Below are 18,205 nucleotides of genomic sequence, written 5' to 3'. Positions count from 1 at the left end.
CATAATGCCCCTGTATAAATCGATGGTGCGGTCTCATTTGGAATACTGTGTACAATTCTGGTCACCGCACCTCAAAAAGGATATTATAGCATTGGAAAAAGTCCAGAAAAGGGCAACTAGAATGATTAAAGGTTTGGAACACTCTCCCTATGAAGAAAGGTTAAAACACTTGGGGCTCTTTAGCTTGGAGAAACGTCGACTGCGGGGTGACATGATAGAGGTTTACAAGATTATGCATGGGATGGAGAAGGTAGAGAAAGAAGTACTTTTCTCCCTTTCTCACAATACAAGAACTCGTGGGCATTCAATGAAATTGCTGAGCAGTCAGGTTAGAACGGATAAAAGGAGGTACTTCTTCACCCAAAGGGTGATTAAGATGTGGAATTCACTGCCACAGGAGGTGGTGGCGGCTACAAGCATAGCCAGCTTCAAGAGGGGGTTAGATAAAAATATGGAGCAGAGGTCCATCAGTGGCTATTAGCCACAGTGTGTGTGTGTGTGTGTGTATACACACACACACACACAAAAATTTTGGCCACTGTGTGATACAGAGTGTTGGACTGGATGGGCCATTGGCCTGATCCAACATGGCTTCTCTTATGTTCTTATCAGGTTGTGCGCCTTTGCTGGTTATCAACAGTATCAAGTTTTCTGACTATGTTTTTGGTGGTTTTACTAAACGGTTGATGAGTCTCCCATTGTCAAAGGATCAGCTTCAGTAGAACTAAAAAAAAAAAAAAAGATCAATGTGGCTGTCAAAAGCCCCATGGTGCAGAGTGATAAAGCTGCAGTACTGCAGTCCTAAGCTGTGCTCACAACCTGAGTTCGATCCCGGCGGAAGCTGGATTCAGATAGCTGGCTCGAAGCTGACTCATCCTTCCATCCTTCTGAGGTCAGTGAAATGAGTACCCAGCTTGCTGGGGGGGAGAAGTGTAGATGACTGGGGAAGGCAATGGCAAACCACCCCGTAAAAAGTCTGCCATGAAAACATTATGAAAGCAACGTCACTCCAGAGTCGGAAACGACTGGTGTTTGCACAGGGGACTACCTTTACCTTTTTAAACTGTGGCTGAAGGCCCCATTGGCCAAACTGGGGTTTACTTTTGAGTAAATACCTAGGCTTGCACTATAAGTGTTCTCCCTGCCATGTGAAATCAGCCACTGGGGAAGACACAAGAAACAACTTTTAGTGAACAGCTTTGGTACTTGCACCTTCATGCTGCTTGTGGGCTGGACAAAATGCTTGACAGGTAGCGCTCCTCCCACCCCCAGCTAGATAAGTAGGGTGAGGGGGAAAGAAAGACAAAAACAACCATCTTTTAAAATCCCTAGGAAGATCATTGTACATTCTAGAACAGACTCTAGAAATCCTGTCTCCAGAGAGGTTGCCTTTCCCATGCACATCTCAGAATGACCTCCTCCACCAAAAGAGTGGATTGCTCTGTTCCATGTTTACATTATATAAAGAATTCTTTTTAATCCTGCTAGAATGGTACATCACTGTTTTTTTAAAAAAATACAGAAAGATGTGAGACAAGTATCCCCAACGTAGTGCCATGGGAGTAAGGATTTTTAGGAAGGCTTCTGATTCACTACTGGCAGAGCTTTTTTTTTTTTTAAGGGAACTCCTTTGCATATTAGGCTACACCCCTCTGATGTAGCCAGTCCTCCAAGAGCTTACAGAGCTCTTAGTACAGGGCCTACTGTAAGTCTTCAGGAGGACTGGCTACATCAGGGGTGTGTGGCCTAATGTGCAAAGGAGTTCCTGCTACAAAAAAAGCCCTGACTATTGGAGATTTGATTGGCTGTGTAGATTTTTGTTTTGGCAGCAGCTGGCCACCACAGCACAAGAACATTGTGTTACTGCAGTTAAGTTGTGGCAATCATTTTGCAGCTGGATCCGCTGCCTATGGCAGGCATTTTGTCACTGCACCCACCATGCCATGTCAGAATTCCAAAGGTGCCCACAGGCTCAAAAAGATTGGGAGCTGCTGGTATAACACACAGCACAAGCTCTTTTTTCTCATTAGATCTGCAGAAGCTACTAGTAGAAAACCTATTTGTTCTGTTTATGTCTTGGGAAATTTGTAACATTAATTACAGCAAGCCTCCCCAATACAAAATTTTTGAGAACAGCTCTTCTCTGCACAATAATAAGGGGTATGCACAAGGAAAAGAAAAGCAAACACCAGGTACAAGAGTTTTCTTTCTTTTTTTACCTGTTTGTCTCGCAGTGGCTTACGCCCCAGATGAAGACAGGCTTTGATTCGTCTCCTAAATCTGCCAAGGCAAGCAAACACATTAGTGTAGCTACTGTTTGCATGATAAATCAGAAGAACAGAAAATAAACTCTTCGCTTTTTTTGTGTGTGGTGAGGAAAATAAAACAGAGAGAATTGGCTGTAAAACCAGAAAATTAATTGAGGGCATGTAACAGTTTATAACCTTGAAATGGATAACATTTCGTTTTCTTCACAGTGCAGGTGGTGGAAGAAAAAGAATGGGAGAAGAACATATGTTAGGTAGGAGTACATCTTCAGGCAAAACATTATAGTTTTGAGAGGCTGAGCTCTTGAGATGGCAGCAGGGCTGTCGGAAGACCAACCAGACGGCTCTCACCTTTGTCCCAGTCTTCTTCACATGGAGGAGACTGCCACATGCTCACCACATTGGGTTCTTTTCTGTAGTGGCCCAACTGACTCCCTAGAACAAATAAAAGACGTTTTGTGAGGAAGGGTGCTGTTACACAGTGCATGCATTCTTTGGAAGTGCTCTGTTGTTTTGCTGGAGTTAATGGTGCTTCTATTCTCTACTCTAATTGCCCAATTCTTTAAAGAATTCACTGTGTGGACCACATTTAACACTTTTTGCAACAACTGCAGTAGAAAATTGTCTTTCATGCCTAATGTCCGGCTGTTTTCTCTCTGCCTGTAATTTAAACCCATTATTGTGAATCCTATCCTCTGCTGCCAATAGAAACAGCTTCCTGCCCCTCCTCTAAGCGACAGCCCTTCAAATACTTAAAGACAGCAATCATGCCCCCCTTAACCTCCTCTTCTTCAACCTTTCCTTGTAGGGCTTGATTTTCAGGCTTTTGATTATCTTCATCACTCTCTTCTGCACCCACTTCATTCTCTTCACATCCCTTTGGAAGGGAGCCCTCCAGAGCTGCACATAGTATTCCAGGCATGGCCTGACCAGTGGGAGGGCTTCTAGCCCCACTGGTGGACCTCCTGATGACACTTGGTTTTTTTTCCCATTGTGTGACACAGAGGCCGTTTTCGCACTTAGCGTTTGCTCCCCTTTTTCCGCGGCGCAATTATGTCCGGATCATTTTTCTCGTTTTCCCACTAGTGACTCTTTGCGGAGTCGCCTTCCCTGAAGCCCCGGCTCAAATCGTTTTCCCACTGGCATCGACTTGAGTTCAATGCCCTGTCAATCATTTTTTTTTTAAGCGCAAGTCTGGTTGCGTAATGACGTACTAACATACTAACGTAACATCGAGCTGTTCCCTCCCCTTCTTTTCTTGGACAAACCGCATCACGTGTGCTGCTGCTGCTTATGGATTGGCTGCAGCTGTAGAATCCTCCACAGGCCTTTATGTATTAACGGAAGCATTCACAGTGGAGAATCCTAGCACTAGATTCCCCCCCCAAATTCTGAAGCACTAGATCCCCCCCCACAAATTTCCTCCGCTCTCTTTCCCCTCCCCGGCTGCCGCTTGCAACGGGGACCTGACTGATTCCTGCTGCCAGAGCTCCCCCCCCCCGCTCCATTCTCTCCTTCCCCTTCTGTGGCGCGTGTGAAGAGCGAGCTCGCGTCTATTTTCTAACCGAGCGGAATGTAGCCAGGGAGAAGAATGCAGGACTCCAACTTCCCATTTTATACATGGCGATTTTGTGCAGGTCCAGAAATCCTGGTGGCACAGCTGAGGGAGGCATTCCCTTTTTAAAACACACACACATGAACGCTTTGGCCCGCACCGGCACTAGATTCCCCCCCCCAACAATGGTCGTTTTCGCATTATCGAGGTAACGCAACAGCGAAATAACGCAACTAAAGTAAATAATAATAAAAAAAATTCTAACGAAACCAATTGAAGTGGCAATTGAGGCTATTCCAGGAGGGTTTTTTTTTTCTATTTGTTAATTTCGAAATATCGCTATTACGCAAAACTGTGAAGTTTTTAAAAAAAAAAATGGCCGTGCCGGCACTTTGGGGAAGCGCCGCGAAAGGCTGATGATTGGCCAAGCGGGTGGATGGGGTGGGAGGACGGAAAGGGAGAGGGTGACGCCCACAAAGCAGTCGATCCGGCGTGGATGGATTTCGCACAGCAAACTCCGCTGAGTGGATCCGGAGGTTTTCGGAAACTCCGGCAGCATGCTGAAAAACATACTCCGGCGTAAAATCCCTGAAGCGCCGGAGCAAACCGCAGCGCCGGAGCAACATGTGCGAAATCCAAGAGAAGATCCGGAGGTAAATGGGGCGCTACGCCGGAGCAAACGCTAGTGCGAAAACGGCCAGAGTGTTTGACTGGATGGGCCATTGGCCTGATCCAACATGGCTTCTCTTATGTTCTTATGATCCTGGGGAGAACAGGGACCTCTGTGCGGTATGGCTCCATAGAATCCACCTTCCAAAACATCCATTTTCTCGAGGAGAATTGATCTCTGTAGTCTGGAGGTGAGCTGTAACTCCAGGGGATCCTCAGGTCCCACCTGGAGGCTGGCATCTTTATGCCTCTGTTGATATACCTTAAAAAACAAAGCTAACAAAAAAATAGGAATCCTTTAACTGGGGGGAAAAAAAGGTGGCAGATACGAAGTACCAGTGGTCTAATACTGTTTGTGTAGAAGGTATTAAAGGTGCATGTATAGAGAACACATTACAACTATAAAATTGCAAAAAAAAAATGAAAATTGGTTGTAATTACAAAATTATGAAGACATCAACGTGTGTCACAACAGCAATGATTATAATCACAGTAATAAATATTCTTTTACAACATCAGCAATTACACACATTAACAATTGCAATAACAAGTGTTAAAATCCTTGCAATTGCAAAAAAACTGCTATGGAATTGTGTTGTAAGAAACAGACAGGATGTCAGATATACTCTTGTTATGGATTGAATCTTCATCGGTTGTAGAAAACCTTTTACAATCAATCTGGAAGACAAGATTTCAAAACTAAACAGTGCAAACATCAAGACTTCCATCTTCATTAGTTGAATGACCTTGCATTCGTAAGTTTGATTATCTATTATAAACAATATTGAAAAATGAATAATAAATATTAAGGTAGACCATGATTTTCAAACATAAGCAAAGTAAATATACCAGAGCTTAAAAAACCCCCCTCCATTGATTCTAATCATTGCTATTATGTCTTGATGTCTTTATAATGCTCATAGGCTTTCCAAGTTTGAGGCCCCCACTCTAGCCAGGTTTCTACTTTTTTGTTTATCCATCGACAGAGGAAGAACAGTACTGTGGAAATTGTTTCTAGAAAGTGATCAGAGATTTTTCTTGTTCTGTGTTTTTAAATTCAATACAACAAACATAAATTTCCAAAATCTGATTTGATTTCTTAGACTTGATTAATTGCCCTATCCGGCTCACTCCACTCCATGTACAACAATGGTCCCCAAACTTTTCGGCACCAGGGACCAGTTTTGTGGAAGACAATTTTTCCACAAACCGGGGCGGGGGGCGGGGGATGGTTTTGGGATGATATTTTGGTGTGGTGGTTAAGTGTGTAGACTCTTATTTGGGAGAACTGGGCTTTATTCCCCACTCCTCCATTTGCAGCTGCTGGAATGGCCTTGGGTCAGCCATAGCTCTTGCAGAGCTGCCCTTGAAAGGGCAGCTTCTGGGAGAGCTCTCTCAACCCCACTCACCTCACAGGGTGTCTTCTGTGGGGGAGGAAAATAAAAGAGATTGTAAGCCGCTCTGAGATTCGGAATGGAGGGCAGGATATAAATCCAATGTCTTATTATTATTACATTGTAATATATAATGAAATAATTATACAACTCACGGCCCAGTTGCTAACAGGCCACGGACTGGGACCAGTCCACGGCCTGGGGGTTGAGGACCCCTGATGTAAAACATACATTAAAAACAACACAGGGTAATTAAAATTATAAAATTATCAGATGGTGCCCTATAAGTTTTTCTACTGTCTGGACTGCCAGGGTATGATGTGTGTGCGGGGACTCTTAAAAGGCATGGGAAAAGGGGGGGAATGGGAAAAGACGGTGCCAGCCAGATAATAAACCATTACTGCCCTCAACCAAAAGCCTGGCAGAACATCTCTGCCTTACAGGCAATGCAGAATTGCATAAGGTCCCAGAGGGCCCTGATGTCATCTGGCAGAGTGTTCCATCAGGTTGGGGCCAGGATCGAAAAGAGATTCAATTAGTTCTGCCATATTTGAAAATCTAAACTGAAATTCTATGCTGCTTACAGTGTAGAATGAAAGTTTTGTTATCTAACACCTATGGAGAATGAGGGTGGCTGGTTAATCAAAGGGGCCAGATACTCAGATCTATTGCTCTACCACAAAGCCAGAGACCCAGATCAAATGCAGTGATCAAATACCGCTCAGCTAGGAATGCCATGGCAACAGGCCCCATGCCTGGCGGGATCCTTCCTATCCCACCCCCAACCACAGAGCTGCAGTATGCAGCAGGGAAACAAGTGAAGTGGACCAACTGTACAGCATCTGTCCAGAACAGCTGGATCCCAACAGTGATAGGCAGCTTAAGAGAGAAGGAGGCACCTGAGGGCAATGCCAGTTGGTAGCCCCAGCTGGCAGAAGGTCAGCAACAAATGGAGGCATCAACCTGGCCACTTGGAGAGGCAGAAATGGGATGCAGGAACGTCACAGGAATACAGTAGCCTGGGGGAAAGGAGCTTATGATGCTAATAAATAGAATAGGGAATAGCATCTGTCATAACCCAAATAGGGGTGCCACCTGACGCTGCCACCACTCTGGAATTAGGGTCCCTTGGGAAGGCCAGAGCCCCCTCCCAAGCCCTTCAAATCCCTTGCTGTGACCAAGAAAATAGGCGTGTAGACCAGGCAGAGTAACAAAAACAAAAAAGTTTATTTTAAACAGGAAAATCAATAAACGGGAAGTGAAAGATAAGGTGCTTTGAAACTACGGTAATGTGGGTGAAGGAAAATAAATATAAAGTCCCTAACGTGACTGAATTTAACTGTCCCTTGTCTGTTAGGTCCCAGGCCTCGGCCTGCTCACTCTCTCCCTCAGAGTGAGGGTCTTCCTCCTAGAAAGCAGCTGTCCTGCCTGCTTGACCTCTCAGGAGGAAAGAACAGCGTCTGTCTCCTGAGAGAGCTTTTAAACTATTCCCCTCAGAGCCTACTTGGACGCCGATTGGCTGAAACCAGTGCCAAGCATTCTGGGGTTGTAGGCTGTCTCTTCCTACTGAGACACAGGCCTCACAGGCTCCCTAGGCCTCTCTCTCATAGCACAGCACAGATCATGAAAGGACCTCAGCACATGGGGCCAGCCTCACAGTTATCCTGAGGCCCAATGCAGACAGAACATAGGTCCCCTGTTCACATGTTATGAACAAGACATAGAAACTTTTCCCAATGTTGGCCCTAACCTAGGTTAAGCAACACATCAGCAGCAACGTTAATCATTGTTACGGTTACCAAGGGTTCCCTTTCAGTCAGCATCTGAAACCAGTTTCCACTCCTGAGTTAGCATGAACCCTAAAAATATTTCTGTTGGTTCTGTGACATGAACACCACCACCTAAGGATACACTCCAATTTCATGACTGGGACCATGAATTGGAACCCTAGGTCTCTCACCATCAGCGGGCACCACGCTCAAGCCTTCATGGGCTTTAAGACTTTCGTGCATCTTGGCACGGCCAAACACCTACTGGAGAGGAGATCAAACACAGTGCTGAGTGCTACAAGAGTACTCAAATGTACTGGAAGCAGGTGCAAGGCTGGCACTAAATAATGCTGGTGTCTGGTCTTGTAAATCAAGCTAAGTTACAAACCCAGGCAGAGGACTTGGTTCAGTAACTGTACACCAACTGAAGAACCTCACAGTTGGATAAAGCCAGTTAACGTAAGGCATGAAGCCACCGTTCAGGCCGCCCAGCTGACAGACATGCCTTTGGGCCAAGGACAGGGTCAGCATTCATTAAGTTCAGAAGACAGCAGATATCGGTCCCTGACTGCTTCTCATTCACGATCTGGAGAGGAGAGCTGTGCCAAGATCTGTTTTTTTACTACTGTTATTTCCCTCTGTTGGCAGTATCGCCAACTGCCTCTCGGCAATAACTCGGACTTGCCAAGGTGCCTTCATTTTAATGTCTGCAATTTATGCTATAGCCTCCAATAATAATAAAAGTCACTGGTTTATGATACCAGGTGCTCAGAGTGCTTACAAATTGACTGATATAAAGCAAGAGTTTTTCCTCTGTGCCACTACAAATCATAGCACAGAGAGTTCTAAGAAAGATAGACTCTGAAAAGAAGAGTTGGCTAACTATGGATTCAACTATCTATTGGAAATACGAACAGCAAAGATAAACTGCAGCGAACAGCTGCCAATAGTCAATTCACAGAGTCTGATTTCTTACCAATGTCTTGCTCAATGAATCTTTTGTCGTCACAGCTGGATATGTGTTGGCTGATCTCTGTTTTGGGGACCTGGTGACGGGCGTTAAAGGGGCATGTCACCAGCTGCTGCACAATATCAGGGTGGTTCTAGAGAAACAAGATGGCATATGCTATAAGTTACCCCAGTTTTACAGACACTGATGAGTAACCTGCACACAAGTTTGGGTTCAGGTTTATTTCTGGAGTTAAAAAGTTCTGCAATCCACACATTACTTCAGTATAATCCTTATTAAGGACATGCCCAAAAAGCAATGAGCAGGTTTCCTGGGAAAAAAGCAACTCAGGTCTCAACAAACATAGCAAAATTTGGCCATACTGGTACAAAGTCTGATGCCTGCAAAAGCACAAGAACAGCATCAGCTGAGGTATATAATGCATCAACCCAAATTTTGACTCCACAGGAGTCTGTCGCATGCGCCTTGCCAAATAACATTAAATACCGAAAGGTTAAGAAACCATAAACAAATAATATTGTTAATTTAAAAATTAGCAGATAACAACAAATATACAAAAATACTTGCATTGTGTTGCTACCACAACACAAGGATCTTCATTGACTGAAGGTAAGCTGTGGTAGCCATTTAGTGGCTGGCTCCATCTCCTGCAGTAGACATTTTGTGGATGTGCCTATCACACTGTGTCAGAATTCCACAGTTGTCTGCAGGCTCAAAAAGACTGAGGAACCCTACTGTAGAACAACTGTGTATTGGCTGTGCAACTCCCTACACAATGCATATGGTTTGCTCATTTATGAGCTCTAAGTGATCTGGGAGCCCTATATGGTGCAGATGCATTTGAAGACTAAAGACTACCTTATCTAACCTAAAATTTGCAAATTTATTTTATTTATGGCTGTGGTAAGGAGAATGTGCAGTCTGTGCACACTGAGAGCTCTTAATTATAATCCATGCTCTCCTGCTAGGGTTGCCAGGGGCCCCCAGACACTGGTGGGGGATGAAGGGGTAGGGTTGCCAGATCCAGGCTGAGTAACTCCTGGAGATTTGGGGATGGAGCCTGAGGAGGACAGGGACCTCAGTGGGGGCAGGGGGGGAGCAATGCCATAAAGTCCACTCTCCAAAGCTTCCATTTCCCCCTTGGGAACTGATCTCTGCAGTCTGGAGATGAGCTGTAATTCCAGGAGATCCCCAGGTGGAGGCTGGCATCCCTAGCTCCTGGTGCGAGCCCCAGATCACCTGAAGGCAGGAGAGATCAAAGAACAGAGGGTGGCTATACTGTTAATGTAACGCTGCACCACCCCAAGAGGAATAAATCATTGTAAGGCAGCAAGGACAAGAGAAAACCTTTTAGGACAAATTTATATTCAAAACGACAGTGAAACACCATGATGAATTAGAGCAGGGCATGCTGCTTCCAATCTGCACATCAAATTACAGTTGTCAGCAATGAGAGAGATTGCTTTTAGTGTTACATTTCCAACATGCTTAAGAGCTGCATTCATGAAGGTCTGAGATGCCCCAAAACACAAGTATTGGCTTTTGGGCCAATATGTGTATCAAGGAAGTCTAAGCTGATCCCGTGGGTCTCCAGAGCAGATGTGCACAAGTAACCAGACCATTGTTTAATTTTTTTTAAAAAAGATTTGTTAAGTTTATTTCAATTCTATCAATATGAAAATTTATTCTGTAGCCAACACATCACTCTAAAATCATTCGGCAAGAAAGCAAGAACACTACCTTAAATTATCTAACACTTTTCAGAACTTGTGCTAGTTGGCACATACCCAGGAGTAGAATTCTAGCAGGAGTTCCTTTGCAAATTAGGCCACACGTCCCTGATGTAGCCAATCCTCCTGGAGCTTACAGTAGGCCCTGTAGTAACAGCCCTGTAAACTCTTGGAGGATTGGCTACATCAGGGGTGTGTGGCCTAATATGCAAAGGAGCTCCTGCTAGAATTCCAACCCTGCACATACCTTAAATTCAAGAGTCAAAGGCCAAAGCTCAGAGGTTCTCTAAATTGCTAACAATTGCAAATTCAATAGGGTGATAGTTCAGGCCTTTGTCAAAATTCCAAGTGGGCAGCCATGTTGGTCTGAAGCAGTAGAACAGTTTGAGTCCAGTCACACCTGCCACTAGACTCAAAAAAATCCCAGCTAGTCTCTCCAGGGCCTTAGCTCAGTTATAGTTTTTGGGCCCGGCAACATTACATGAGGATGACGTCCAATCAGAACATCTTTCTAGGCGAAGCACGCAGAAGATTACCTCTTCACCCCCAGTTCTCTCCCTCCCCACACAAGGACAGCAGGTTCTCATGAGAAGCTAATCGCCCCACTTCCATCTTTGACCTTGAAGATAAGAACTGTGCAGGCCAAGAAACCAATTAGTAAAATCTGCAGGATAGATCAGGACTGTTGCTGTTCACATTAACCCTTGAGGGGAAGACCGAGGTGCAAACAATGCAGAACCTGGTCTGCTGTAAGTCAGTCGAGCCAGCTTGTTGTCTATATTCCTCACCATTCTCCTTCAAGCAAGAAGCCTTATTTTTTTTAAAAATGGAAATCTAAGACTTCACATGTTTTTAGCAGATCTTTCTACATATATGGATGAGAAGTTCCTGCATTCAATAACTGAGTTGACTGCTAAGCCATTTTCCTTATCACATTGGCTAGGCATCAGAGCAGATGAACGGTATACACATATACTTGCAAGGGAGGATGGGTGAATCTCTACACAGCCGTACCATGCTAGATACTCCTTATTTTAAAGCCAACCATTACATCATAAAACTCATTTTGAACTAGCATTGTCATGGCCCAAATGATGAAATCATATTAGGTAACAGACAGCAATACATGTTACACACTTAACGAAACAATAGTTTTCACATATCTTACCTTGCGGCATTTGACAAGGTGGTAAGGGAACCTACATGCTCTTATTTGGTGATTCTTGTCATATGGGCATTGCATTAGTTTATCTGGATCCAAACCATCAGCTAACAGAAAGAGAGAGAGAGAAAAGAATCAGGATATGTTTTTGAGAGATACTGATTAGAATTTATAGTATTCTCTCCGCAATTAAAATGCGGAAACATACTAACATACCAGAGTTAATCGGATAAGCAAGAAAAGCTATCAGCTCTTAGAATTCCATAATCGTAAAATTACTTTTAAAGTTTAGGGGGCTAATTAAATTCACTCACGAGATTTAGGCGATTAAGATACTAAATAAAGAGAATGTAGTCAGTAGTGCGAGACAGTGCTGTGGATCTTAATGAGGACATTTATGAAATAAACAGAAAGCTGTAGAGAAACTTAATCTCTGAAGCTGCTCAATTACACAGTCCAGTTTAAAGTATTATTGAAAGAAATGGAAGAGGAATGGCTCCATTGTTCCCACTGGTCCCATAAGACAAGTACCGGTACCCTTGGTTTGAGTGTTTTTTCACTGAGCTATGGAGGTCAACTGCTATGCAGCATGATCATCTTGCAGAATCTACTATATTTTCATTTCATAAAATGAGCCACTTGTGGGAAGGGTGGGATATAAATTCTAAATAAATAAATAAAAATAAATAAAATGTAAGTTTCTAGCTTTCATGGTGATTAAAGATCTGCTGAAGAGTATGGTAATGGTATGTGTCAGAGCCAGGTGGGGAAAGGGTGGCTTTTTAAAGTTCTGTAGTTGATACTGAGCCTGCCTCGGCGGGGAGGGCGGGGTATAAATAAAATTTTATTATTATTATTATTTATGTAGCATCAGTCCAACATGTCATTTCTGATCATTTATGTAATTATTCCACGGCCCTGGCCAATATTCTGTGCAAACCAGCCTTTCCACCAATGACTAACATACACAAATGCGCACACATCACAAGGCCATTATAAAACATACTAAATAAGCTTATGTTTTTCTGAAATAGGCACCATTTTAATTGCAGAATGTTTCTCCCTCCAATCCTTGCAGCAGAGATAATGGAATCACACATGTGTTACAAACTTCTGGTCTTATGATCCTCATTAAGAATTGTGTGCTTCTGTACACATCACATTCAGGTTTTCCCCCTAAAGCCTCATTGTGGATTGCAATACATCCTTGACTCCATTCAATCTCTAGGGAGTTTTACAGCTGAGAAAGGATTGAGCCAAATTTTCCATTCAGATTCTGTTGAGCTACTATGAACACATCAGATTCAAGTCCCCAAGTTTAAATTCTAAAGGAACAGCAATTTGTATGGCTACAGTGGTGCACATACAATTCCAAGACCTAATCCAGTTATGGTTTCTTGCAGTGGGGGTGATATGCACCATGTTTAAAGGGCCTGTGTATATCCCACCTTTCTTCTAGGGAGCCTAAGCATGCACAGAGTTTCCAAGGAGATTTCTCATTCAGACCAAGTCAAAATACAACTTTTTAGTAAGGTTCCTATAATCAGATGCACTTCAATGCAAAAAACCCCCAACAACTTAATTTTTAAGCAGAGGATGATAATGTTGCCACGACACATTAACAATAGTAGATTCTTCCTCTGAAAACTCATTTGTGACAATTTAAAAGATTAATTCAAACTACACAGTTCCAGAACCTTATAGCTATGGTAACAAATTCTAGAGAGGTAAGCACATTAGTGTGTTGCAGCAAAAAAACCCCCAAACAAATAGGAAGACTAACAGATTTATTTTAATCACGTTGGTCTGAAGCAGCAAAACAAAGTGGCACTTTTAAGACCAACAAAGCTTTGTTCTGGACATAAGCTTTCATGTGAATGTATCTGGAGAAGTGTGCATGCACATGAAAATTTACATTCAGAATAAAACTTGCTGGTCTTACAGGTGCTATGGGACTCAAAAGATTTATTTTAGCATAAAGTTTCACAGACTAGAAGCTGCTCCACAGAGATGTGTGTGTGTTCTTGCTCTCTTTCAGATGCCCTCTGCTTTACAAGGCAAATAAACAAATAGAAACAGGACTCACTGTAGTTGTCAGCCATATCCACTTCACAGAAGCTGATATCGTGGAGATCACAGCTCCTCTGCCTCTGGCCTTGTGTAGGTCGAAGTAATGCCTGCCTACCCTAAAGACCAGCAATCAGAAGGACAATTATTGTGGTTCACAAGTCCACTGGATCATAGAGGCATCATGCAGCTACAAAGCAATCTTGCACATGGGAAAAAATTTCATTAACACCTTTGAATTTTCTCTTGGTTGCAAGTCAGTTGGTCTTTGAAACATTCGACTAGTGCTACTGTTTTTTAAAAAAGGCAGAGCGTTTTTAGAAAAGTTAAAAGGAGCTCAGAAAAGCATACAAGATGGAACAGAAAAAACAAAAAATGTAATCCTCATGGTGCACGCCAACTTAAACGTTTTGGTTTCTCTTTCCCCAAACAGCAGAGGAACTATTTCTTATCACCCACAACATGTTTTTTTTTTCAAAACCACTACTATTGGCAATAGCGATGGATAATAATACCAACAACATGGCAGTAATAACACAGTATAAAGAACATGAATAAAATGGTTTATTACCTATAAAGGAATGACCAACAACACTAGAAATAACCAGTGGTGTTTCCAAACTACACTTACTTGGATCAGTGAGCATTATGCAGTCATATCATATAGGATTTGGGAGCTCAGGGAAGTCTCAGAGTCACAGAAGGGGCCAGACAGGCATCTAGTACAACACACTGCTCAATGTAGGATCAGCCCAAGTAGCTGATTTTACTGTTGAAAAACTCTTACTGTAAAAAAAGTTTCTCCTAATATCCAGCTGGTACCCTCCTGTTCTCTGCTGCCAACAGGAAATTTGTTCCTCCTCTAAGAGAAAGCCCTTCAAACAGGGCTTTTTTTGGTAGGAAAAGGCCCAGCAGGAACTCATTTGCATGTTAGGCCACACCCCCTGACATCACCATAGTCTCACAGGACTTTTTTGTAGAAAAGGCCCAGCAGGAACTCACTTGCATATTAGGCCACACTTTTCCAGCATGTTCAGATCACATTGGATCCTATCTCTTTCTTTTGGTTGGTTTGCTGCTCCTCCCAATTTGGTATCATCTGCAGATTTAATGAGTGGCCCCTCCACACCCTCATCATTTATAAAAATACTGAAAAGTACCAGGCCAGAACTGAGCCCTGTGGCACCTCACTGGACACCTCCCTCCATTCAGATGAAATGCCACTGACATCTACTTTGAGTGCAGTTCTCCAACTGATCCCTACCCTAAATACTTTAAACACTCTAGTTTTGACTACTTAGATAGATCCATATCTCAAAGCCTTTTAAAAAAAAAAATTGTGGCTTAGATTTCCCAGTGAATTAAAAAAGGGTAGCCATGTATTTGTAAAATTAGTCATTTCACAGTCCCCAGTTATTGAACCCTAGTTTCTAGACATAGCCACATACTTCCTTGGTTGGCTGCCCAAATGGGACAGTAAATGCCTCACAAGAATGTGCTGCCTTCTCCCTATGCCTATTAAAAACAACCTCATTTAATCTGTTTCTAAAAACTCCACTAAGATATTACTAAAATACCATTAAGAGGACACCTAGGGAGATAACTATTATGTTCATTTATCTTCAAAAGGAGCACAAAAATTATTTGGACTCCAGAAAAACAGCATAATAAAATTTTCTAGGTCCTAACCTATTCCAAAGTTACTCTCTAAATAATATTTAATACACTCACAACATACAGTATTGAGACACAGGACAGAAGAAACCAGATGATAAAGAGCTTCTAATGTTTTATTCCTAAAGAACTAACCCACCAATATCTCACTAACACAGAGTATACACTATTCTCCTGAAAGACAAAAATGTCAATCCCTGAGGTCTAGGTAGATAAACAGATCACCCTCCCCAATTATCCTTTGAAAGGTGGGGGGGCAGACACACATACAGAGTGGTAAGCTGCAGTTTCCAAATATAATGAAGGAGCCCCGTGGCACAGAGTGGTAAGCTGCAGTACTGCAATCCAAGCCCAGCTAATGACCTGAGTTCAATCCCGGCAGAAGCTGGGTTCAGGTAGCTGACTCAAGGTTGACTCATAGAATCATAGAATTGGAAGGGTCCTCTAGGGTCATCTAGTTCAACCCCCTACACAATGCAGGAAACTCACAAACACCTCCCCTTAAATTCATAGGATCTTCATTGCTGTCAGATGGCCATCTAGCCTCTGTTTAAAAACCTCCAAGGAAGGAGAGCCCACCACCTCCCGAGAAAGCCTGTTCCACTGAGGAACTGCTCCAGCGGTCAGGAAGTTCTTCCTAATGTTGAGCCGGAAACTCCTTTGATTTAATTTCAACCCATTGGTTCTGGTCCTACCTTCCGGGGCCACAGAAAATAATTCCACATCATCCTCTAGATGACAGCCCTTCAAGTACTTGAAGATGGTGATATCACTTCAGCCATCCATCCTTCTGCTGTTGGCAAAAGGAGTACCCAACTTGCTGGGGGGAAAGTGCAGATGATTGGGGAAGGCAATGCCAAACCACCCTGTAAAAAGTCTGGATGTCACCCCAGAGTCAGAAATGACTGGTGCTTGCAGAGGGGACTAGCTTTTGCTTTTTAAATATAATGAACTGCTCCAATCATCACTCTAAATTAGTGTCTTGCTTAATAAAGCTCACAGCACAAAGTTAGTCTAGAAACTGAAAATATTTTGCCACAGTAAACTGACTGTTAGCCCAATCTCATCCAATCTTAGAAGCTAAGCGGGGTCGGCCCTGGCTAGTATTTGGATGGAAGACCACCAACAAAATCCAGGAATGCTACATAGAGGGCAGCAAGCAATAGCAAACTACCTGTGTCTCTCACCTTGAAAACCCTAAAGAATTGCCATGCTGGCTGCATTGCGACAGCACTTTACACACACAATTTAACGTGACTACCCTTCAAGAATTAAAAATGATGTCTGAATTGTATTGCATATATTTGAAACTTTGGGTACATCTGAAAGGCAGTTTGCAGCAGGTTTACAAGGCAAAGAGATCAGATATTAGCTCTCCTACCCAGACTGTCTCTCCCACCATACTCCTGATGGAACAATCAAAGGGAGGCCTGCTCACATAAGCAGATTAGATCCTCATCAGCTGGCTCTAGAGTTTTCTCAATGGTGGACAGTCTTCCTGGGCAGGCCAGAAAAGCTCTTTTGCCCTTCTGGGAGAGTTCTGGGCCCCTCCTGGAGGTTGGCACCCCTACCCACTCCCCTTACCTTAAAGCAGGGGTCGTTTTGTAGAAAAATAGGTGGAGCTCATCCAGTATTGTTATGCAGCTGCACCTACTATTCAATGGACAAGGTGGGAAGGCGGAGGCGGAATTCTCAGAAAGGTTCGGGAGCTGTGCTCCTGTGAGCTCCTGCTGAATCTGAGGCCTGCCTTAAAGGAAGATTGCCAGCCTCCAGGTAGAACCCAAAGATCTGTTGGGCTAATTTCCAGACTTAACAGAGATCAGTTCCACAGGGAAAAACTGAGGTTCCTTTCCAGTGTTCCCTCTAAACTGAGTCAGCGTGAGCTAGCTCACAGATTTTTAGCCTCCAGCTCACACATTTTTGTCTTAGCTCCGGAAGGATGGCCCCAGAGCACACTGATTTACGCAGTAGCTCACAACTTTAATACCAGTAGCTCACAAAGAATTTTTGCTCACAAGACTCTGCAGCTTAGAGGGAATATTGGCCTTTCCCCATCCCTGCCCTACCCCTCAGATCTCATCTCTCCCAATCTCCAAAAATTTCCCAACCCAACGCCAAGCAGCTGAAAGGGGTATATGCAACTTTCCTTTTCCCTTTGCCCTCACAACCACTCTGAAAGTAGATTTGAGAAAGAGAAATCTTGCATGTATGTACAGCTAGCCCAAATGCCACCAATGAAACCCAGCACCACTCCCCAAGACAAATCAAAAAAGGAAAAAATGTTGAATGGGAGGGGGAGGCATTAAGCGAGAAGACATTGAGCAAAGTTACTGCTAAATAGAAGAAAAAGGCTGAAAGGGTGGCAGAGAGGCCGGATCGTATAGGAAGAATCGTAGTGCCCAAATCCCTGTTCTGTTTACCTAGAAAAGAGCCCTCGGACTACTTCGGAGAACGGGCAAAAACTACCGTTTTACCGCCTCTCGCAGTTCTTTTTAAAGTTTCCGTCCTGAAACGAGGCTCTTTTCCCAGCAGGTCTAATTTGCAAAACTCTTCGTTCTCCCTCCCCGCCGCCTCTTCTCTAGCCCAGCCTTCAAAAGCCAGCGACTCCTCCCTTTGTCGGCGTGGGGGTCTCTGCTCAGCTCGTGAATGTGAACGGGAACAGGCGAGCTTTGACGGTTAGAACAGCTTGTGGACGCAGCGCCATAGTAATAATACCCCTCTGTTTCGTTGTCATTCCCTCAGAATGCCATTTTCAGACTTTCGGGCACTCCCACTTCTTCGCACCCTGGGCTACACTGACATAACCCCTTTCTCTGACCCGACTGTCCCACTCTGTCATGCCCTTGACCACATTTACACACACACTCCCAGAATGCCTCGCTCTCCTTAGCCAGCCTTAGCCACACACCCACCAACACACCAAATGAGACTATGCGCCAGGAATGCCC

General features: G+C 43.7%; 1 protein-coding gene across 2 annotated transcripts in view; it reads right to left on the bottom strand.

Annotated features, from left to right (window-relative positions):
• The window catches only part of LOC132581098 (gametocyte-specific factor 1-like), a 38,768-nt gene extending 20,888 nt beyond the window's left edge, over nucleotides 1-17,880 (bottom strand). For both annotated transcript variants that reach the window (XM_060252150.1, XM_060252151.1), the window contains exons 1-6: nucleotides 17,678-17,880; nucleotides 13,603-13,702; nucleotides 11,523-11,623; nucleotides 8,631-8,757; nucleotides 2,619-2,702; nucleotides 2,220-2,280 (exon numbers count right to left, since the gene is read on the bottom strand). In XM_060252150.1, the coding sequence (XP_060108133.1) occupies nucleotides 2,220-2,280; nucleotides 2,619-2,702; nucleotides 8,631-8,757; nucleotides 11,523-11,623; nucleotides 13,603-13,618 (389 nt within the window). In that variant the 5' untranslated portion in view covers nucleotides 13,619-13,702; nucleotides 17,678-17,880. The remainder of the gene's footprint in view (nucleotides 1-2,219; nucleotides 2,281-2,618; nucleotides 2,703-8,630; nucleotides 8,758-11,522; nucleotides 11,624-13,602; nucleotides 13,703-17,677) is intronic.
• Between the last annotated feature and the right edge of the window lie 325 nt (nucleotides 17,881-18,205).

This window comes from Heteronotia binoei, chromosome 13 (genome assembly GCF_032191835.1).
Source record: "Heteronotia binoei isolate CCM8104 ecotype False Entrance Well chromosome 13, APGP_CSIRO_Hbin_v1, whole genome shotgun sequence".
Classification (NCBI taxonomy): Eukaryota; Metazoa; Chordata; class Lepidosauria; order Squamata; family Gekkonidae; genus Heteronotia; species Heteronotia binoei.
This window is presented reverse-complemented; position numbering and strand designations above follow the sequence as displayed.